The sequence below is a fragment of the Nilaparvata lugens genome, chromosome 1 (genome assembly GCF_014356525.2).
Source record: "Nilaparvata lugens isolate BPH chromosome 1, ASM1435652v1, whole genome shotgun sequence".
Classification (NCBI taxonomy): Eukaryota; Metazoa; Arthropoda; class Insecta; order Hemiptera; family Delphacidae; genus Nilaparvata; species Nilaparvata lugens.
In genome coordinates, this window is record NC_052504.1 from 28,117,616 (window position 1) to 28,136,496 (window position 18,881).

At 34.4% G+C, this 18,881-nt stretch overlaps 1 protein-coding gene across 1 annotated transcript in view; it reads right to left on the minus strand.

The window, feature by feature from the left end:
* Window positions 1-18,881, minus strand: part of LOC111056880 (tRNA (cytosine(34)-C(5))-methyltransferase) — a 34,061-nt gene that overhangs the window by 3,309 nt on the left and 11,871 nt on the right. Inside the window, exons 4-13 of the mRNA XM_039424492.1 lie at window positions 18,096-18,273; window positions 16,651-16,732; window positions 14,603-14,743; window positions 13,114-13,243; window positions 12,351-12,481; window positions 11,597-11,798; window positions 7,685-7,951; window positions 3,969-4,101; window positions 2,750-2,987; window positions 617-769 (exon numbers count right to left, since the gene is read on the minus strand). Of these exons, the coding sequence (XP_039280426.1) occupies window positions 617-769; window positions 2,750-2,987; window positions 3,969-4,101; window positions 7,685-7,951; window positions 11,597-11,798; window positions 12,351-12,481; window positions 13,114-13,243; window positions 14,603-14,743; window positions 16,651-16,732; window positions 18,096-18,273 (1,655 nt within the window). The remainder of the gene's footprint in view (window positions 1-616; window positions 770-2,749; window positions 2,988-3,968; window positions 4,102-7,684; window positions 7,952-11,596; window positions 11,799-12,350; window positions 12,482-13,113; window positions 13,244-14,602; window positions 14,744-16,650; window positions 16,733-18,095; window positions 18,274-18,881) is intronic.

Below are 18,881 nucleotides of genomic sequence, written 5' to 3' on the forward strand. Positions count from 1 at the left end.
ATTTGAACTTTAGGCGCTCATATCTCAAAAAGCCATGATCGGAAAAAAATGTTTTTCTGAGAAAACTTTTTTATTTTGATAGCTAGATGATATACAAATCGAAAAACTTTGAAAAATATCACCAGTAGAAAGTTTATTTTTAGCCTTTGCACAGCCGTAAGTAGGGGTCGAAGCAAAAATATAATTTCAGTTTTTCTGATTTATCAAATAGAAAGATTAAAATAGAAAATTGATTGAATATAGAATTCAGAAACTGGAAAAATTATCTTTGTATAGGTACTGTGAATTTGGAAGCCAAAACCAGATAGTCGCTTGGACTACAAAACATTTCGAGTAATATAAATAATGTAACTTAACAAAATACTTCAATTTACTAAAAATAATCAAAAAATACTCAAGTTGGGTGGATATGTTGACTACTGTATGTATTTGACTTTTGTCAATATTGTATCATTGTACAATGCATGACATGAATAAAATGGAAATTAGAAATAAATGTTGATAGCCACCAAAAAAATACTTAATATAAATTTCTAACTTGACGTTGTCAAAATTGAGTTGGAATAAAATTATACGAACATGAAAAACATGATTTGGAATGGAGTTAGTTACTCACCGAATTTAGAGACATCCTCACCGAGAAGCCTCAAATAATGGACACTGTCACTGATGGCGATGTACGCTCTCATCGAGTGCACACCACGCCACCCGACCAACGAAATCGTCAGGCCATCATCTCCCTCATAGTCAAGAATACAACTGCCATGCTCTGTCAACAATTGCAAATAATCAATCTAGGAACACTTTCCCATATATTCCGTACAAATATAGTAATCAATTTCATCTTCAATAATGGAATACTTCATTACATTGCAATTGCAAATATAAAAACGGCCTACAATTACCTTCTTCAAGATATTGGTTAAAGACAAATACTTCTATTCTACTACTTCTAATATTTTGCGTTATTCGCTTAAAAATCTCTTCCCAGATCAATTAATCTATCCGTTCAGAATTTCAATACATGTCTCATCCAATCCTCATCCTATCCATTATCAAGGAAAGAAAAAAATCACACACAACAACAGCTGAAAGAAATAAATAAATAAATAAATAAATAAATGTTTATTTCCCAAAAAAAACTAAAACTACAACATCAATTACACAAAATATTAGATAAATTACAATATTACATACAATAGTTAGTTACAAAAAATTCTTATAATGTGTCCTCTACTTGTTTAGTTTTTTCTGTGTGGAAATTGACCTACTCCACTATGGCGTACCATGTTCTAGAGTAGGTTTTGTTGTTTTTTGTGCGTATTATTAATTAGTTAGTGTTTAGTAAGTCATTAGGTGGTTAGTTGTTATTTGAAATAATGTTTTCTATGTTCTGTCTTCCTTTGCTCATCAACCAATTGTGTACTATTGTTTTGAACTTTCTAGGATGATTAATCTGCTTAAAGTTTGCAGGAAGTAGATTATATAATTTTGGTGCTAAATGATTGAAATGTCTCTGGTATAGTGCCTTCCTTGCAACACTAGTGATGAGAAGATTCCTGTATCTGGTGTTGTGGTTGTGGTTTCTGGTTTGAAATGTTGTTGGGTTCTTGTGTAGTCTGCATAGTATCTCCTTGGAGTAAAGCTGTCTTGGATCCATCACATCAAACTCATTGAATAGCTGGTCTGATGAATAGCGTGGAGGCTTCTGGTTGATGACCCTCATGATCAGCTTCTGTACCCTGAGGAGCGGTTCGATGTGCAAGAAGCTTGCACCTCCCCATCCCACAATCCCATACAGCATGAGGGACTGAGCTAGAGAGAAGTAGATAACTCTTAGACATCCCTTGTCGACCAGTGTCCTCAGAATCCTGAATCTGCAGATAGTCTTCCTTAGTCTCCCGCATAATTCATTGAGATGATGATCCCAGCGCAGAAAAGAGTCCATTGTAACTCCCAGGTATTTCTGTGACTGTTTCCTGCGAACTGTGTATGAAGTGTTATTCCGTTGATTCTTGATTACTATCTCATCTCCTGTTGGCTGTCCATGTTGAGTCGCCGAAAAGGTCAGAAAGAAGGTTTTCTCATGGTTCAATGTTAGCAGATTTTCACTCAACCAGCGAGACACCCTCTGAAGTCCAGTCTCGGTTTCTCTCCAGGTCATCTCCCAGGTCGGTTCAGAGAACAGTAGAACAGTATCATCTGCAAAGGTGGTGATTGATCCATTAATTTCCATGTTGCATAATGGGTTTATGTAGAGAAGAAAAAGAATTGGTCCTAGTACTGTTCCTTGTGGCACTCCAAACTTTACAGTCAGCTTGTTGCTTATACATCCATTGACTTTGACACATTGTGTTCGGTTTGATAGGTAGCTCCTGAAAAGATTCCATGCGACTCCTCTTATCCCAAACTGTTTCCAAATGAAAAAGTAACTGTTACAGATCAATTCAATAATAAATTACATTGAATAAAGAGATAATGAGATTCCATCATTCAGAGACTTATAATGCTGTCATGATACCATGAAATATTCAATACAAGCAACCACTGACTGGCTGCCACACAACTTTGCACAATATGAATACAGATCATTGTATATTATTTTTATATTGTGTCTGTATTATAAATCAGATAAATTAAACTTGAGGTAAGATTTTTATAGAAAATGTAAGTTATTGATTGAACAGATATTTTTTACAAAACTAGAACAATAGTTGAAAACGTTGAGTTGAAATGAAGTTCAGCTCACCAAGCTTGGCCACAGCTTCTTGTGTTGCTGGTTCAAGCACTGAAATCTGGGTGGGGGCTTTGGGGTCAGAGTTGGCAAGCAACGTTGCCATGTCGCTGCGGGAGACTTTGATGCGGCGTTTTCCACCCACAAATCGTGTTATCGACGCCAATCCTTCTTGAGCCAAGCGGAAGTTGCAAGTGCCTTCTTCTTTCTTATTATCACAACGAACGAAGCACTTCACACCGGAGTTGATTATCTGCGGAAAAAATTGAGTTTTTATTATTCAATTAGAATAATGTTATTAATGTCATGCATTGTAATTTTTACTATATTGACACAAGTCACATACAGATAAAGCATAACACATCAAAATATTCACATACATTACACGCATTGGATAAAGAACATGTTTTTGGATTAATTTGATAAATAAAACAATGGGAATCAATTGAACAGTTTTCCAATGTCATAAAACATTCTCTTTCAGCCACAACAGCAATCTTATCCTAAATTGGTTTACGGAGTCCGCTGAAGAATTTCTGTTGGAAGGGCATTATAAATCTTCATGGCCATGTCTTGTGGACATCCTATTATATTAAGCGAGCAATTTCTGTATATCTGTTTATATTTTTATATCTGGTTATTTATGTTCAACGGATTAAAATGATAATTCATCCTTGGCTGAACAGCTGAGACTTTCGTCGTCTGTGGATAGTAAAAAGTGAGCAAGTTATTCTTTGGAAATTCAAAATATCGCAACCCCGAAATTCATAAGCTGACGTATAGCCAGCTGTAAAATATAAACACGATCATTTTAAAGAATTGTGTTCTGTTTATCAATAAATAAAAATAACAAGCGAAGCTCGGTGCCCCGATATTGATGTATAAAACGCTGTTCTGTCTAGTCTGACCATATCCCTGCTCTTTTTGAACAGTTCTATTGTAATTAAACTGAGTTAATTACATACAATTATATTGCAGTTATGCTTTCAAATTTAAGGACAGCCAACATTCGGGAAATGCATTTACCAAATTCACCAAAACGAAACTAGGTTTGAGCGGCAGTATGTTTTAAGTCAGATGATTTTGAATTGCTTTTGTAATAATATGATTTTTTGTCTATTTAGAATCAAGTGGCGCTCAAACCAAGTTTTCATTTTGGTGAATTCGGTCTAAGAATCATTTTTATGAAAACGATAAGCAAACTAATAGTCTCATGAATCATGGTAAGGAGTACCTTCACTCTTTCTTGATTGTTTAGAAGGATCTGCTTGACAGCTGGCGACGTGAAGTAGATATTTTTCTTCTTGCCAACGGCACATCTCGTGAGAAGCCCATTCAGTATTTCGGCATCGAGATCGAAAAACTCTCTGCAAATAGAAAAGTGAATTCCAGATCTGAACTATTCACTGAATAAGAAAGGATAAGTAAGAGCAGTACTGTAGAGTTCGATAATGTTTTTCATATGGACAAGAATAAGTAAACTTGGTTATTATATTTTCTGAGTAGTTGTAAAGGTAATATTGTGATAGTTATAAATACTGAATAAAATATCCAGTCTTTTTATTATCATTTGTACTGATAATAGACAGAGCTATATAAGTAATTTCGATACTCAATACGAAACTCCTTACTTTAAATACGAAACTGACTTTACTTTAGATACAGATTTCTATTTCATTGAAAAGTGTTATATACTTGACATTTTTACTGACAAAAATGTGAGATTTATTGATCAACAACAAATTTATTGATCAAAATTCGTAAATTAAATATTCAAATTTTCTAAACAGAATTCTATCTATATAATAATAGAGAGTAGGGTTGTGTTCGTTTGTGTGTTCGTTTGTTCGCATCAAAACATGTCAACTTGTGGATTGCATACCGGAAAAACGGGAATGATTTAGATCTCCAAATTTTGCACATAGATTCTAAAAGTATCAATCTCGTGCATTTCAAAGCCCAAATTTCAATTTTCCTTCTAGATTTTTCAGAACTAATGTTCAAATTTCATTAATGGCATATACGATTTCATAAAAATAACCAAATCATATGATCGAAATTAAAAAAGGAACATCAGCTGTTCTATTATTGCTTTCTACCTGATACCACTTGAACTAAATAATATTTTTTTGATAATTGATAAATATTTTTAATAATAATGATAATATTTTTATTACAAAATAAAATAATAATAGTATTGTTTTGATAATTGATAAATATTTTTATTTTCACAAACTCTGTATAATTTATGGTGAATGTGAAACAGCTGCATCAAAGAAATTATCTCAAAAACATCTTAGTCCAGTCAAATGGTCGTTTTTCAGGAAACAGCCCGAAAGAATTTTTCTCGACGGTTCTATATGTATTTTGGGGCGCTGAATTCGAATCCGAAATTTGCTGATGTTAATCTTTCGTTTACGAAGATAATAAGCTGCAATTAAACAATCTGTAAAGGCGTCCATTTTGTGAGTCAGAAAAACTGATGTATGGTCAGGATGGTGCATACGCACTGACGGTCAGTCGAGCTCTGAATGTGTAAAACTGATTCATCGATGCGTACGGTCAGGATGGTACATACGCACTGACGGTCAGTCGAGCTCTGTAACCGGCCTAACGGTTTTACAATCCGGCAACTCTGTAGTTTAACCGACAGATGTTATTATTTTGAACCTTGGACCAGTTGTAGAATTATTATTCTATAATATTTTATATTATTATTCTATAACTTATTCTATTATTCTGTATTTTATATTATTATTCTATAACTGGTGCAAGTTATGAACAAATGGCACAAAAGTGAGGTCATGTTATTGAAGCGGTGACTATTCATCACGCAAGCGCCATAAAAATGTTCTGTCATGCTATCTGCAGACGAACCAGATCGAAAACTAACCTCAAAAATCAGACTCTAACAATTTTGAATGCTAATATTAGCTAAATACACTTTTCTATCTTATTAACGGATGAAATTCATTAATATATTTAGCTTATACTTTGAATTCTGTAGTTTTTTTACCAAAAACTAATTGAAAGACAGCTATCAGTAGGTACCCATCGGCGTTAGTTGGATTTAATTCCGCGTGAATGGCCTGTTAAAATTTTTTCACGTCGATTAGTTTAACCGGCGTTATTTTTCGATTTTTACCTTTGTGCAACCAATTTTTCTTCATTTCAGCTAATCGCCGTTAAAATGGTGCCATTTACAGAATTTAAATTTTTTCACATTGGTTAGTTTAATCGGCGTTAAAATGCATCGGTTAGTGCTAATCTCGATTAAAGTATAGCATTTTATCGTGATTTAAACGTTAACCGACGTAAGTGCAACTGGGGCATAGTTTTGAAACTTCGTTTTCCTGATGCAATATAGGCTTACATGTGGCATGGATTATCAATTTTTCAGCTAGAACAGTTTTTTGAGACAAAGTGCTGAATAAACGTCTACAGTTTCATGATATATGAAACGCATCATGATATACGGCAATATGAAGACGCATGCAGTTAATATGTCTTTGAATAAAGGTGTTGATATTTACATAAATAAATTATTCCCTTCCATTTTTATTTAATTAAAATTTCAAATTATTCGAGCCCAGTGTGTCGAAAATGTTAATATTGGAATGAGGGGTATTTTGGCAAACTGAGCAAAAAAATAAGGTCCTAAGCACCTTTTCATTATATCTTCAAATGAAAAATGAGTTTTGTGGGTTGTCAAAACTCCCTCTGAAAGGGAAACTATTCAACTTATTCTATCTTTTAGTAAAATAACAATAATCATTCATCCATCTATCCTCTTCTATACTATAATAAAGGAAAGAACTGAATTATGCACGTATACACGTGTAATGTATGAAAAATTATGTTTGACGCATCATCACGTCTGAACTACTGGACTGATTAACTTGAAATTTTGCATAATTATATGTTCTTGCTCAACCAAGGATGGTTATAGACTTCAATTCTTCAAGATTTGATTACATCAAGTTTTCAGTTTATCAAGTTTTCAATTATTTGTCATGCTTCTTCCAATTGTTGTATGGAAGCAGCTGAACATTTCTCTTAAAAGGGAAATTAGAAGATAGGTATGATTGGGGATCCTTTTCGAATCCCCAGTTATAAAAACAGGTTTTCCGTCACACCCAAAATTTTTCCGCCATTTTGAATCCAACTTCTTCTTTTTATTGAAAGGTGGGCATATGATACATGATTCCGATACAGGATTTCCAGAGAAAAGGTATGGTGAAAACCGCACATCGATATCTCAAACCTTTCAAAATTTATTCTCATTCATTTCCTTTATAATAGTATAGAACTGGCTTAAACACCTATACACGTGTAAAGGATAGGAAAATTATGTTTGGTGCATCATCACATCTGAACTACTGGACTGATTTACTTGAAATGTTGCATATAAATTCTTAACCGAGGATTCTTGTAGGCCTATTTTAAATTCTTCTAGATTTCATTGAGTACGTCAAGTTTTAAAAAAGACCCTTGCGAAGCACGGGTTACCTGCTAGTAATTGAATATATCAAGAAACCTCATAGAAGTTACTTTCAGATACTGGTTTCTTTTTTATTTGGACAAAAAAATCCTAGTAATTTTTTATTCTAGTAATTGAATATATCAAGCAACCTCATAGAAGTTACTTTCAGATACTGGTTTCTTTTTTATTACGACAATGTTCTTTACATGAAAGTTTTGTTGTCATTAGATTGAAGAAAATGTTGATAAATGACGGTTGGTGCTGAGTCTGCTACACCATAGAAGCGTTAATCTCTATCTATAGGTCCTCCCTCTATAAGGCCTTCAGACTGGCTGAAGGAGAGGTCGATCTCCACGCCATTACATATTCTACTGAAGTAAATGCTCAGCTATCTCAAATATGGCCGGCTGATCTCCACGCCTTAACATAATCTACTAAAGTGAATTCATAAGTTAGATCATAGATACCTCAAAGATGGCCAAACAGGTTCGGATTCATCAAAGAAAACGAAAGGATCTTCTTTGTATCCCTGGATGCGCCTCTTCTTTTTATCGGGTCCATTTCTGGATGAGCGCTTTCCATTCTCGGCTGATTCAGCCACCTCTTCCGAGTCGTTTTTGCCGCCAGCATCCTCTGAGCTGCTCGCTTCAGCCTCCCAAGGCAGTCGTCGGGTCTTCTCGAGGACAGCAACAAAGAATCCGCCAGTGTCTTGATCGTGTGGAAGGATTCTTATACTGAAAAGTAACAATCAAAAAAGTATTAATCTATTATTTATAGAGAGTTTGAATAGTTAATGAAGTAGTTAGTAGAGTAATAGGCTAGATTCCACACTGAATGAACAAAAGTTTACTACAGATTGATAATGGAATGGTGTAGAAACCGAGACAACTTTCTCTTTTTTATAAATCAGTAGTTGTGAATTAAAACAATTTCAAGTCGTTTTTAAGTAATATAGAAATCTAAAACAACAACACCTTCACGCACACGAAAAGAGTAGTTTTTCAATGTTTGCTTCTACTTGGGGTGCTTCGGCCACAACTTTGCGCTGTTCTGCGCTGGGTTTGGTGTATCTCACCGCTGAATATTGTGCTGCTGTATGGTTAAATAGTGCCCATGTGAATAGAGTAAATGCGCAACTGAACCACACTATGCGTTTGATCACTGGGACAATTAGAAGCACCCCCATATACTGGCTTTCAGTTCTCAGCAATATTGCTCCACCGGGGCTGCGTAGATCTTCTGCTCTTGTTCATGAATACAAAAAGATAAAGAGTAACAGGGCACTTCCAATCCATGGAGATCTTCTGGATTTGGGTGATCGGCTAAAGTCAAGGCATCCTCCCAAGCGCATTGCAGAGCAACTAAGCGATGGACATTTTTCCATGAGAGCAAGCTGGGAGGAAGAGTGGATGAAAAAGCCCCACAGCATCTGCTTTGGATACTCAGTTGGTGTAAATGTGGCTGGATTTGAACTGCCAAGACGGAAATGGGCGGCTCTTAACAGTTAGGACTGGCCAAGGGAGATGCGGGGCCTCTCTTAATGACTGGGGCAGTTTACCTTCCCCTGCTTGTGATTGTGGAGAGGCTAGACAGACGATGAAGCATCTCATCAGAAATTGTAATATACGTGCCTACCAAGGCGATTTAAATGATTTTATCTTGGCTTCTCCACAATCACTACACTCTATTGACAACCTCGACATCAAAATTTAATATATTTACAATATTTTATTAAACTGACAACGGTCTCATGACCTGTCTTTGACTACCTATATGTTTGTGTGCGTCTATATATATGTGCCATAAGCTAATAATGATAATAATGTTTGCTTTTAACACAAACTTGCTAGTGACAGTCATGAATAATACCCTTCCAAAAAATGACATTACACCCTGTAACCGTACATGATGAATTAATATGACTAGAAAACTTGACAGAGATTTTGTAGTTTTGGCTGTGTTTGAATATTAACTCGATTATTAGAATTATCCAGAAATTGCTCAAGTGGATAGATTACATAGCAATGATTTAGAAAGATAAAACTTAAACCAGCGAGTTAATTTGATGTCCTGACCTAAATACTACGACTTAGGTTACTGCGGGTATTTCTACCCATTGTAAGAACATTTTATTATGAAATAGCCAAATCCAACTCCATGTTTTGGGGAATTTATGATTAACTACATTAGGTGGATTACCTTTAAATCCGATAATACACACATAAATTCACCAAGTTAATATTTATTTATTTAGCGTATGGCAGTATACACAACACATTTATGATCACAAAATTCGAAAAAAAGAAAACAATAGAAAATTCATATATAAAACGAATGAAAATATCTTAGTCACTTTTGACCTGGAAATTAGAGACATGCTTCCAGGGTATTTAAGTAGACTATTGATGCTGGTTTAGCCATCAGGAAATCTTCATGTGCACCCGTGTATGCTGATCTGGGACACTCCTCCACTATGTGTCTCACAGTCTGGACTGCTCCACACTCACAGAAAGGGGAGTCAGCCTTCCCCCACTTATGCATCAGATAGGCACATCTACCATGATGAGTTCGTACCCTATTCAATGCCGACCATGTTTTACGAGGCAAATCGAAGCCTGGTGGCCTTTTGGCTACAAATGGGATGTCAATGTTCTGCTTTGCTGACCACGCTTGTTGCCAGGCCTCAATTAAACGGAAACCTGAATCTAAGGCTGTAATTGCCGTCCTAACCGGTGGCTTACGAGATTGCAGGCGGCTCTGATTGGCATCTTGTATATCCTCATGTATTGGCAGGCTTCGATTTTCCTGTATCTTCTTGTACTCTCTAGTGAGGGCATTCATGCGTCGAAGATTTGGGGGTGGGATGTGACTCAACACCGGGAGCCATTCCACAGGGGTAGATTTCAGAACACCACCTATCATTCTCATTGAGTTATTTAGCTGAACATCAACCCTATGAACATGAGAGCTATTCATCCAGACTGGAGCACAGTACTCAGCAGCTGAAAAGACAAGGCTTAGGGCTGTAGAGCGTAATGTAGATGCTGAAGCTCCCCATGATGTTCCGCAAAGTTTTTGCATAATATTGTTTCGGGTTTTTAGTTTTTCTGCTGTCTTTGTTAGGTGCTCTTTGAATGAAAGTGTCCTATCAAGTATCATGCCCAAATATTTTGGAGCCTTATTGTGTTTAAGGCTTCTATTCTCGAATTGAATTCTTAGCTCTCTGTTAGCTTCTTTATTGTTCAGGTGGAAGCATGCAACTTCTGTTTTGCTGGCATTTGGTTGGAGACGCCATCTTCGAAAGTACCTACCCATCTCTCTCAAGTCATCTGTAAGAATTTTCTCTGACTCTTCAAATGATTTACACTGTGTTGATAATACCCAGTCATCAGCATAGCCATGTTTTCTAGACAAGGTTTCTGGCATGTCAGCAATATACAGACTGAACAAGAGAGGGGCAAGAACTGAGCCCTGAGGCAGACCATTCTTAAGTTTTCTTTGTGAGCTTATATCAGATCCAATGATGACTTTGAAAGTTCTATCACTCAGCATATTATTCACAAGACGAGCTGTTATTTTACACTTGATCACTTTTAGGAGCTTATAGATCATACCTTCTCTCCAAACAGTGTCATAAGCTGCTGATAGATCGATAAAGGCAGCAGATGTTTTCAATTTCTTCTGGAAACCAGCTTCAATGCATGTTGTAAGTGATAGAACTTGATCAACACAGCTCCTGTTTGGTCTGAACCCAGCCTGCTCAACAGGTATGATTTCAAATATTTTCTGGCATACTTTATTATAGATTAGCCTCTCCATTAGTTTATACACCACCGACAGTAATGCAATTGGTCTATAGTTTTTTGCTGAGTTTGCTGGTTTTCCTGGTTTCAAAATTGCTATAATCTTTGACTGCCTCAGCTCTTTGGGTACATTGCCAGTTTGCATAACATCAGTGAAGAATTTAGCCAGCCATACCTTTGCATATTTTCCACATTTAACTAGAAATTCTGGGTTTACACTATCAAATCCTGGTGCTTTTCCAGAAGCTACATGCTTGAGAGCTGATGCGATTTCTTCTGGGGTGAAAGGTAGACTGAATTCACTCTCTGTTGCCTGTCTCTTAAGTTGGCTCAGCTCATGTTTTATTTTGGTCGAGTGTTCTCTGTCCACTTGTGCTCTGGATGTTTCCACTATGTGTTAATATGTAAAGCATACCAAGTTAATATGTAAAGCAATGATGAAAACAACAATCTCCAATGTATCAGAGTTATAAAAAATGTTGTTTTAAATTATAAGTAAACCAGAAAAAAGTAACATATGAATAACTTCATTCTATTTAATGATTTTAGTTCTTAATTTCATCATCATGAACTCACCATCTATCCAGATGAAATTGATCCTCTTCTCCTTGCTTGGGAGGGAACATTTGAGGTCTAACTTGTGTATCAAATTTCTCCGGCACAGTGTCATAAGAATCGTACATCACCATATCGCGGGATGCTGGGAACCATTTGGAAATACCAGGACGGGAAACAAGCCCTGTTAGTCGAGAACGTTCATCGACCAATTGGACTGCACCTGAATAGAAAAAATCAAATCCATAAATTAATAACAAATATAGGCTATAAATTAGTAAATTCAATGAAAACTTATCTGACATATCAAAAGAGTAAGTTACTTTTAAAGTAAGAGTGAGTATTTCTATATTAGCCTACTTTTAGAGTAAGTTACTGTCAACACACAAGATTTATCATGTTGGCACTATAAAATTTTTCTGAAAATTTACCTACATGTTTTTTATGTTCGTTGTGCACGAGTATGTATTACCACCGTATTGGTGATCCATTTTACCTCTAGAACTAGAAGGGCATAATGTTAAAAGTTTAATTCGACAAATCACTTTTTGCAGTTTTGTAAAAAGTTCAATCAAGTTCGACTCAACAACCCGATTAAGAAAACAAAGAGTAACATACTCACTATGTTATGAGTTACCATCATACAGATTAGTTTCAAAAGAGAACAATTTTCATGTGGTAGGCTATATGAATTTTATATTTTTTTACCAATCTACTCTGAAAGAGTGGAAGCTTTGGCATTATTTGGATTGGGCTTTTAAATATTTGAACTTACCTTCCGATTCTACAATCATCCTGTGCATCACAGCTTCGTTTTCAATGGGATTCAATGAACATGTTGAATACACAACTCTACCACCAATCGATAACATCTCAAGTGCTCTCTTCACTACTCGAAACTGAACACTGCAACATAGTATAACAACCAACTTGTGATACTGAGGCAAAATAGCAAAAATTACCTTACTATTCGAACTATAAATGTAGCCTCATTAAAGGAAGTAAGAAAACATGATAACTTTGAACTTGATTTGTTTTATACAAAAATATGTATCGATTCATTTTAAAAGTAGCCTCAAGACAAGCTTAGGAATAGGAATATGTATATTATTCAGAAAAACATTCAAATTCAAATCACTATATTTTATCACTCGAACTATGCATATCAACTGACAGTCGACCAAGAACTGATTAGTTATTTCATTGAATAATCTTTACAGAATTATTCATAAAATCATCTTCAACTTTTTATATTGCTTTGCTTTGAAAAAGTTGGGTGTTACACACACGTATTGCTCGCTCTAATATGTTTTACGTATTCCGAAAAGAAACCGGAGATAATAACAAGGATTCCCAACAGATTATAGATCTTATAATGAGAAAATCTTACTTTTTCTGAATACTGTATCCTACTACATTTCGAATTCTAAAATTTCACAGCAAGTAGGCTATTGCAATACACTTCATAATTGATAAGTTTTATGGTAAAACAGTAAGTTTTATTGAATAGTATAATTATTTTATAGTGCATCACTTACCCGTGCAAATTATTTCCATTGGCAGTATTCCATTTTGTCCAAATATCAGCGTTTTTCCTGAGTGTACCATCTCCAGTACAAGGCACATCACACAGAATCCTGTCAAACTTCATCACAGTTTTGTTACCATCTGTAAACACAATAAGATTGAGTAAATTGTCAAGATTTCTATTGCCACTGAATAAATAAAAAATTGATAAATTTCAATTCAATTAAAATTAACTTGATTTTCAGAAAGTGTATATTTTACAATACATTCCCCTGAAAATGTCTCCTCTAAGTATGGAACAATTCCGTGTTTAGAGGAGGAGTCAATACAACAATAGGTAGGCTATAGTTCAAGAAAAGAAGAATTTGACTTTCTACAGCTGTAGCTCACAAGCATAGGCACATAGTATATAAATTATAAACACATATCAATTTTTAAATAAAAGAAAATATATAGCCAATAATAATAGGGACAGATGCAACAATTGAAGACAGATTGTTTCAATTTTTTGTCATAAGTTAAATACATCTATAGTATTAGTATACAACCCTATTGTTATAGAATATAGCTGACTATGCATTGTCTTCTTCATGTCTCAATTAATTAGTTTTATTCAGTTCTACTCAATCACTTGACGAGAGCACTCGGCTCCAGAAATTCTTTAATTCGGTATTCTTTGTAGTTGTAGTATTAATAAAATTTCAATTTTTAAAAACTCAGTCGTGTCGTCCAATCACTTAACTATAGTTAAGGAAACACAAAGATGTGCTCATTTTAACATTTTGAAACAATATTATTAATAAAATACTGTACATTATTAACATGAATAAAACAATAATTATTAATTTTTAAAACAGATGCTAAATTGCATTCAAACACCAATTCTGAATTAATATTAGTAGTAAAAAGGATTTTTTTAAATTCTAACTTGAAGCATTTATGGTTGGTTCTTTCTCTCAATTCTGGAGGTAATTTATTGAATAATATTGTTTCCAGATAATGTCTTCTCTACCATTCCTGACATAAGCAGGCCTATTTCATACATCAGTAAATACAAAGGTTATAGTATTTACTTGACTACATACTAAATCATTCATTGAAGGGATAAATAACAGATAAAAAAATATGTCAAAGAATGACTGTAAATTATGATGGAATAAAGACCTGGGTATTGTAAAAATAATACCGTTCTAGTAGAAAAGACAACTTATTATGTTTTTATTTTATCATAACAAATTCTACAACATCTCAGAATTTGGAAATTAAGATTTTCAATTGATGAAATTTCAGGAAAATTATAGATGATAGGGATTAATGTCAACAGATTACTAAGCTCAGTATGGCTAGGTAAAATTTATTATATCTTATGTTATAATAATAAGATCTATGAAGATCAGAAAACAAAAATTAGTGAAACAAAATTCACTTATTTCTTCAATTTGAATATTTTTATATAGTGTCGTTTCACTGCAACAGTTGATACGAGCAATTCTTGCTTACCTTTATCGGAGAGGTGAAAATTAGGCATATTGGTTGAGTCATGATTGGTTACAATAACGCACGGGCTATTTAACCTTTTAGCTTGATGAACCAGCATATAACACCTACTGTTGTCTATGTCATTTCCAATCACAAGTCCACCTAAAGATAGGATATTTTCTCATAATAAAATTCCAAGTAACTAAAATCTCACAATAGTGAGTTCTTACAATTTTGTTGAAATATTTCATGAAATCAATGTTTTATATTCTATAAGCATAAATGATCATCATAAACTAAGTAATGAATAATAAAATATCGAGACACCGAGCTTTGCTCGTTATTTTTATTTATTGATAAACAGAACACAATTCTCTAAAATGATCGTGTTTATATTTCACAGCTGCTGGCTATACGTCATCTTATGAATTTCGGGGATGCGATATTTTGATTTTTCAGCCAAGGATGAATTATCCTTTTAATGTCGTTCAGCAAGTTTTCTCAAGGATGAGACCTAGTGCAATCAAATCTTTATATCATAAGCCTTCTATGATCCAAATTTCGTGAAAATCGTTAGAGCCGTTTTCGAGATCCGTTAAACATAAATAACCAGATATAAAAATAGCCAGATATAAAAAATAACCAGATATAAAATAACCAGATATAAAAAATAACCAGGTATAAAAATAACCAGATATATAAAATACAGAAATTGCTCGCTTAATATAATAGGATAAATGGTCCAAAAAGTATGTTATGTTTCAAGGCAAGTACACTTGAATTCAGGTCCAATTTTGAGTCAAAATATTTAAAAACAGAAAAGTTCTAATTTAGATTGTTTACAAACCAAATTGAATAACAAAATAACACTCACTAATCACTTAAAACTGTAAAATAATGATTAACTTTTAATATTATGATATACTCTAATTTAGAGTGATAAACCATGTCATGTCAACAAATCGATTATTTTAATAATATTTCTCGCGAGATACGGTAAGCTGATTGAATGATTTCCAGCTGATCTCCCACACAGGCATACGCACTTCTGTTATCGACAGACGACGAAATTATACAGACATCTGTTCTTCCAAGGATAAATTATCCTTTTAATGTCCTTCAGCTAGTTTTCTCAGGGATGAGACATAGTGCAATCGAATTTTTATATCATAAACCTACCATGTTCCAAATTTCGTGAAAATCGTTAGAGCCTTTTCGAAATTCGTTGAACATAAATAACCAGATATTAAAATACAGAAATTGCTCGCTTAATATAATCGGATAATGCATAATCATAATATTATCATATACCAAATTGATTGAAACAAAGTAATAAAGTTTAAGATTAAACCAATTTATCATAAACAAAGTAATGAATAATACATTATATAATCATAATATTTATCATATACCAAATAAATTAACTGGAGATTGAATGGATGAGAAATTACTATATGACAATTATTGGTATTTGGATTCGTTAGTGTTTGGTTCCAATGTTCACAATTTTGAACAAATGCTACTAGATTCAGAATAAAAATTATTCCATGGAAGTTTTGACACGATAACTAAATTCTTGAGATCTCCACATCTCACGTATGACGTATTTCAACAACTCTTATAATTCAGGCGAATGCCTGCTGTTCTTACCTGAATAGTATAAATTTATATGTATGAATAATTTAAACTCTCGGATTGAATATAGAACATAACAGAACATAACTGCCATCTTGAATACAAACTAGGAAAACTAAAAACGTTACGAGTTGTTTTAATACATCTTATATACCTGAACATGAACAGAAAAGGAATACATAGATAATACCACTCGACTGATTTCCAATCAATTTCTATGTAAAAACTCCCTTAAGAACTAAAGGGGCTTTCACCATTCTACTTTCTGCTAGAACAGAAATTAATTGAAAAGTAAGGCTGTAGGGTCGTATTTATTACAGTTACTGTGTCCTATATTGTACCTGAGGTATTCATGAACGATGCTTTAAGGTTGCCTAGTAGCCTGATCGATAGGTGGCGTAGAAAAAGAATAAATAAGAAAAAGAATCACATACTTGGTACTGAATTGTCCTTGGTGTACATGGACTCAATAAGCTGCGCAGTTTTGGACCCAGGAGCTGCGCACATGTCCAAAACCTTCAAATAAATAATAAGGGTATAAATATAAAGTTCAACATCAATTCAAGATATAAATGGATGGTTAAGAAGGTGAAAAATTAGTTATTGTCTCATCATTTAAGAAATGTAAAGTAAAGTGGCGTGTTCAAAAGCGTTCATCCAAATGAAGGGCATCAAAGTCTTTCCCCTCCTGCTCATGGACACGCACTGGCATCAAGTAGGAGATCTTCAGTTCACCAACAGGGAAGCTACTGTGGGCATTGTCAGTCTGACCTTAATTACTTACTGTAGTGGCCACTCGTACCCCAGTCGGGTACTTGGCCTCAACAACACAGCCTCTCCAACGATTCTGGTCACCAGCGTCATCCTCATTTAGCCCCATCTTTCTCATGTCTTCCCGGGCCTTGTCCCACCATCTTGTTTTGGGCCTTCCAGCTGGTCTCCTTCCTATAGGAATGTGTCAGTCTGACCTTAGGCACATGAATGTCGTCCCGTATTCTGGTGTTATAGTTATGAATCAGATCTCTCTGTTGTAACGCTTAATTCAAAGGTAATTAATTATATATTATTTCATGGTGAAATTTCAAATGAAAATATTTCCTGTAATCAGTTTGGCAATTCATTTATTCAGCTTAAGGCAGTTGGCGAATACAGTAGAACTCCAATTATCCGAATTAATAGGGACCGGGACCCATTCGGATAATCGGAGTTTTTTTTTTAATTGCCATTGGAGAGAAAAAAAGATACTTTTTGATATTGCACTATTTTTATTGAATTGAATGAAAGAAACATGATATTTTCACATGTTTCAAATATAAATAAAATGTACTTATGTACAAGTTTAGAAATAAAAATCATTGTTTTTTAAACACCTCCGTCAATTTAGACTTTTTTGGGACAATTTTTTTTCTGAAAGTGATTCGGATAGTCAGAGTTCGGATAATTAGAGTTCTACTGTACGTAAAACATATAAAGCTCATGCGTCTCAAATATAAACACACTGTAGTTCCAATTTGTTTGAGATGTTGTGTAGGGCTTGGTCAGGAGAACATAGGTTTGTCTGACCGCCATTATTTGCTGATCCATTTAGCGTTGACCAATGTGCGCCATTAGGAGGCGAACTAGCCTTACACATATATGCATTATTCATAAAAACTGATTGGTAGTACAATTTTGAGGTTAAAAGTTTTATTTTCAATTTTCACAAAAAAAACATTTTCAAAAACATCTTCATCAACTTCATCGTTTGACAAAGAACATATTTGATTGGCTAAATTCAATTTTCTATGTTATAAGGCCAATAATGACGTCTCTTTAGTGTCCTCACATACTGTAACTTTTCAATAAGTGAAATGAATATATTGATGTTTGAATGTGTGACCTTATGCTCGGGCTGCACGTCGAGTAGAAGTGGAGGGATCATGCTGACAGTCTCCTGGCGGCTGATGTTCCCACTCGCAGTTTCCGATATCAAGAAATTATGCAGTCGAAAATAGTTCTCTGATCGACGAATATCCTTGCGAGTGATCTGCAACTGCCATCCCAGGCGAGACGGGTACCTGCAAAACCAAAAAAATCAATCTTAATTTTGTGAGAATATAATTTACACAGGAAATGAGTGGTGTGCTGTTTCAGCACAATACACAAAAGCTGGTATTAAAAAAACGTGGAGCCCATTGATCGATGAATATTGAGAAGTTAATTACTTGAAAGTAGAGTAGAACTCCAATATTATCCGAATCAATTGGGACCAGACCTTGTTCGTTTAATCAAATATTGGGATAATTGGATTTTCCACTAAAAAACTGGAAAAAAACATTGAATATATCATAGTATTATTTTATTATAACCGGTTAAATACTTTACTGTATAAATTAAACTTACTCAAAAAGCGTTAATGCTTTTTACTTTCCTTGCCCTATTACCATAGGTAAGGAAAGTATTGCTTTCCAAAAAAAATTAAGGTACCCTGATTTCAAGTTTTCTATACGTTTCAAGTCCCCCTGAGTCCAAAAACATGATTTTTGGGTGTTGGTCTGTGTGTGTGTATGTGTGTGTGTGTGTGTATGTGTGTATGTCTGTGAACACGATAACTCCATTCCTAATCAACCGATTGACTTGAAATTTTAAACTTAATGTCCTTATACCATGAGGATCCGACAGTAAG